At 43.2% G+C, this 5,256-nt stretch overlaps 1 protein-coding gene and 1 long non-coding RNA gene across 2 annotated transcripts; one reads left to right on the plus strand and one right to left on the minus strand.

Annotated features, from left to right (window-relative positions):
• Window positions 1–256: 256 nt before the first annotated feature.
• Window positions 257–1,032, minus strand: LOC120859706 (interferon tau-like). The gene has a single exon (XM_040235708.1). It carries the CDS (start codon window positions 986–988, stop codon window positions 401–403), a length of 588 nt encoding a protein of 195 aa, XP_040091642.1. The 5' UTR covers window positions 989–1,032; the 3' UTR covers window positions 257–400.
• A 57-nt stretch (window positions 1,033–1,089) lies between these two features.
• LOC120859707 lies at window positions 1,090–3,152 on the plus strand. The gene is made up of 2 exons (XR_005720136.1): window positions 1,090–1,754; window positions 2,959–3,152. It is a non-coding gene; the product is annotated as an uncharacterized LOC120859707 (long non-coding RNA).
• The last annotated feature ends 2,104 nt before the right edge of the window (window positions 3,153–5,256 follow it).

Genomic DNA, 5,256 nt, shown 5'->3' on the forward strand with positions numbered 1-5,256 from the left:
GGAAATGCCATCCACTAAAAGAGAGCAGAATAAATTTGATCTCACACACACAAAAAGAAAACTAAAAGAGTTTGATAAGAATTTAATAAATAAAAAATCATATTTAATGAAATGGAAAGCTGAACATATTTCCTAAATCTTAATACAATGTGAAGGCAAATATCCTTATATGAAAATATAAATATGACAAGTATAAATAAATAATAAATGAATCAGGGAAATAATCGCTTAAGGACTGATGACCCTAGAGCTAAGTTTTTAACATCCTTGCTTAATACTACAAAATATATGCTTAAGTAATTCAGTAAATTTTGTGGCTAAAGCAGAAATCAGAAACTTCTGAAATGACCACAGGTGAGTGTGCAAGGCTGATGTGACATCTTAGTGAGTGAGAGTCATTTCAAGGTGAGTTCAGATCTCCACCCATCTTTCTTAACCTTTCTTGCAAGCTGGTTGATGATGAGAAGGCTTTCATCATCTCCACTCTGACGATTTCCCAGGCGCAGTTGCTGTATCCCTTCTCTTGCAGGTAGACATGGATGCCCTGGAAGTACCTCTTCACAGCCAGGGTGGGGTCCGTCCTTCCCAGGGCAGAGTCTTCCTCTCCCATCACCTGCCCCAGGCAGGCGTCCAGGTCGTCCAGCTGCTGATGGATTCCACTGCGGAGCTGCTCCAGGAGGGTGGTGTCCCAGGCAGCAGAGGAGCGCTCTGTGTGGAAGAGGTTGAAGCTCTGCTGGAGCATCTCATGGAGCACAGAGAGGGCCTGGGCCTCCTGGAGCTGGCCGCCCTCCACCATCTCCTGGGGGAAAGTGAAGTCTTTTCTGTCCTGCAGACAGAAGCGAGGGGAGAGCCTGCTCATTTGGCCCAGGAGCCTGAGATTCTTCCTGCCAAGCAGCATGTGGTTCTGGGACAGGTCACAGCCCAGGGATCCTCCCAGGCTGTTGCTCACCAACACTAGGGCCATGAGTAGAGAGAGCACGAAGGCCATGGGGAAGATGAGGCTGCTGCTGGGCTGGCTGAGACGGCGTCTGGTGGAACCTGAGGTAGGTTCTCTGATGCCAGGCTTTCTAAGCGAGGCCATTAAATAGGGAACATGGTAGTTTCATTTTCTAGTCATTTCTCTACACTTTTACTTCCTTTTTTGATTTACATTTATGTATTCACAATATGATAAAATAAAATGACATTAATCTAAACTATTACTTTTGTGTATTTCCCAATAACTTCCTATGTGCCCATCCAAATGGGTATTTATCAATCAAATGAGAAAGGTCTTTTTCTTAACTCAGGAGTGATGTATGTTTGTAGTTACACACATTATTGCTTTTTGTCTCTCATGCATAAATGTTGCTCTCCTCTTGTCCATGAACACATCTGTAGCCCTGATGTTAGGCTCCACTTTTCCCTCTTACTTTACATAGGAAACCAGGCTCTCTCAGCTCTATATTTCTGTATTTATAAAGTATTTACCAGTTCACTCTGGTAATTAAGCTCTTTGAAATAAATGAGGTTTGTCTTTAGTGTTTGATTTAGAGAAGATTCTGATTATTATGAGTCCATTGCTCCCCCCATGTTTCTCTTCCTTCTAGAACACGTTCCTGCAGGTCCATGTGGTTGTGCTTCAGGGAACCATGGAGTCAGGACTGTTGCAGACATGACGCTTTCTTTCCACCATTTCCATACTGGAGACCTATTGTCCTTCACTGGCTGGGCCAATACCCCAGAAGAATCCTGGTTGTTCTCGGGGAACATGGGTGGGGAGACTCTAATTCCAGGGTGACTGTGTTTCCCCAGCAGCACCTCACTCACAGGGAGAGATCACACGGCCCGACCCCCTGTCCTCTGGGTGACAGAGTCCCCTTGCTCACCTGCTGGACTCCCTCCCTGCAGACCGGCTCACCACAGCCTGAGGATACGAAAAATCTCCTTTCTGTGGAGGGCTTGTTTACATGTTGGGAAAATGGATGGTCTTCCTAACCCCCCACCTTCTCCTCTGGAATGTTTGTGTGAAGGACCCGAGTTCCCAGTGGTCTCCTCTCCTCTCCTGGCCCATATCCCCAAGTGTCCTAAGTGTCAGTATTGCCCACATGCTGAGAGTAGGGTGCATTTGTGCAAGTAGACAGAGGAATTATCCAACTGGCATTATTTTACCTTTAGTAGAGAGATAATTTTCATTTTACCCAGTGTAGATTTTATCATTCTACTCTCTTAATTTTTTGAACACGTGTGATGTTCAGAGTTTCTGAGTTGGAGGAATGAGACTCAGTGGTGTTGCTGTCTCTCCTCAGAAGCTTATGTCACAGAACCCAGGGAGCTTCAGGTGCTCCTTCAGTCAGTTGAGTCCACTGGGCTCCTTTGTTCCTGTGTCTCTGTCTTCCTCTGAGAATGCAGGGCAGTGAGACTCGCGCTACTCAGTCAAGGGAAACAGCCTTCTTTCTTTGCTTGTGGGTGATTCTTCAGTTGAAGTTGTTTTAATTTATATTGACACACTGGACAAGATTAGTCTCACTAATCTTGCTCCTACTCTAGTCCTAATTCATGATGAGGTGAGAACAATAAAAGGAAGTAAAGAAAGGCAGAGGGCTGTACTCTATCATTTTCAAGACTTTAGATTTTTTGTTTTTCCTTGCAACTTTCCTAGAAAGTAAAATTCGAGATGAGAAAACAAATGTAGACAAAAAAAAAAACACAAACAAATGTAAATCTGAATGTCATGAATATGAAAAAAGGGAAGTGGCTTTCCCCTGACACAATGAGTTAGCAAACTTCAGTGCAGCACAGCTGGGGAGATGCTGAGGCAGAGCGGAAGGATGAGGCCAGTATGAACAACAGAAAGGCTGGGACAGAGCTGGGTCTGCCAGAAACTCAATGAAGGAAAAGTTCTGGGTCAGTTGACTGCCCTTTGCTTTGCAAGATCAGTTGCCTCATTTTTCTTTCATTTAATCCATGTAAGATCAGTTTCAGGAGAGAAGGAAGAACTCACAGCCATCAGCTCACAAGAAACTGGTAAGCAGAGCCTCAGCTGGTGTAACACTAACCCTCTCTGGCAGAATCGTGGGGACCAGCCCTGCTGAGCGTCTGTCCTGATGATAGATCCACTCAACAATGAGGAGATGCTATGTGAAAGCTAGAGTTAAATAAAAGGGAATCAGGTAATTACAAAGATCCTTGTGTTAATCTGGGTAATAGTAATCATAATATTAAAAAGTAATAACTGAATTTTGTTTGCTACTAATGGACTTGCCATTTTAAGCTCTTTAACATATTAACTCAGTTCTCTCAGTAACTCTGTTTGGATCACACCATTTATACAACTGGAGAGAAATATCAATCTGGAGCATTAAACTATTCCCGATGTACCAAATACAAAGATACACCTAAGGAGCTTTACAATGATTTGTCCAAACAAGCCCATTAAAAAGAGTGAAGGGTTCACATGAACATGATACTGGGAAAGCAACAAAATAAGTTGAAGGAGGAGAATGAGATGACAAAAGCCCTTCAGTTCAGTTCAGTTCAGTCCAGTCGCTCAGTCGTGTCCGACTCTTTGCGACCCCATGAATTGCAGCACGCCAGGCCTCCCTGTCCATCACCAACTCTCGGAAGTCACTCAGACTCACGTCCATCGAGTCCATGATGCCATCCAGCCATCTCATCCTCTGTCATCCCCTTCTCCTCCTGCCTCCAAATCCCTCCCAGCATCAGAGTCTTTTCCAAGAGTCAACTCTTCGCATGAGGTGGCCAAAGTACTGGAGTTTCAGCTTTAGCATCATTCCTTCCAAAGAAATCCCAGGGTTGATCTCCTTCAGAATGGACTGGTTGGATCTCCTTGCAGTCCAAGGGACTCTCAAGAGTCTTCTCCAACACCACAGTTAAAAAGCATCAATTCTATGGTGCTCAGCCTTCTTTACAGTCCAACTCTCACATCCATACATGACTACTGGAAAAACCATAGCCTTGACTAGACGGACCTTAGTTGGCAAAGTAATGTCTCTGCTTTTGAATATATTATCTAGGTTGGTCATAACTTTTCTTCCAAGGAGTAAGCATCTTTTAGTTTCATGGCTGCAAATCACCATCTGCAGTGATTTTGGAGCCCCCCAAAATAAAGTCTGACACTGTTTCCACTGTTTCCCCATCTATTTCCCATGGAGTGATGGGACCGGATGCCATGATCTTCGTTTTCTGAATGTTGAGCTTTAAGCCAACTTTTTCACTCTCCTCTTTTACTTTCATCAAGAGGCTTTTTAGTTCCTCTTCACTTTCTGCCGTAAGGGTGGTGTCATCTGCATATCTGAGGTTATTGATATTTCTCCTTGCAATCTTGATTCCAGCTTGTGTTTCTTCCAGTCCAGTATTTCTCATGATGTACTCTGCATATACAGCCTTGACGTACTCCTTTTCCTATTTGGAACCAGTCTGTTGTTCCATGTCCAGTTCTAACTCTTGCTTTGTGGCCTGCATATAGCTTTCTCAAGAGGCAGGTTAGGTGGTCTGGAATTCCCATCTTTTTCAGAATTTTCCATAGTTTATTGTGATCCACACAGTCAAAGGCTTTGGCATAGTCAATAAAGCAGAAATAGATGTTTTTCTGGAACTCTCTTGCTTTTTCCATGATCCAGCGGAATCCCCTGCAAATGCTAAATGGCTTTGTAGGGCAATAAGGGAGGTAGCCTTAAGTCTAGAGAAATCTCTTTAAGGTCTAATCAAAACAGACAAAATTGCTATTAAGTAGTTGAGGGGAATAGATTTTTCTGTTAATTGAAAAAAATAAATAAATGAGTGGGACTTTGCTACAGGTGAGGATCTGGCCCTTTCACACTGTGACCTGGATTCAGTCCCTGGTATGAAAAATGACGTCCCAAAGGCCATGAGGCGGTAAATCTAAGATTTTATGAGTGATTTCTACAATGAGATATAGTAAAATAACTTTATTAACCCTATAAGTGCTGACCCCTGGGATCTTTGTATTTTAAATTCTTGACTTTTCTCATGAGTTTAAGAACAAAGGAAGAGCATCAATTTCTAGCCACATGAACTCTGACTTTTCTCCTTTAAGATGACAGCTAAAATGTCACTTGGCATCTTGTTCTACAGGAATGAAGTCATTACCCATTGTGTTCCCTGGCCTCCAGCAGGCTCTGATAGAAGTTCAAGGTGGAGATCAGGAAAGAGGCACTCTGTGCTCTGGGAAACTAACACAACAGACCAGCAGAGAGTTAGATAATTTTCCTGAGAAAAAGTTATGAAACTAAC

This window comes from Oryx dammah, unplaced genomic scaffold, assembly GCF_014754425.2.
Source record: "Oryx dammah isolate SB20612 unplaced genomic scaffold, SCBI_Odam_1.1 HiC_scaffold_2440, whole genome shotgun sequence".
NCBI classification, from domain to species: domain Eukaryota; kingdom Metazoa; phylum Chordata; class Mammalia; order Artiodactyla; family Bovidae; genus Oryx; species Oryx dammah.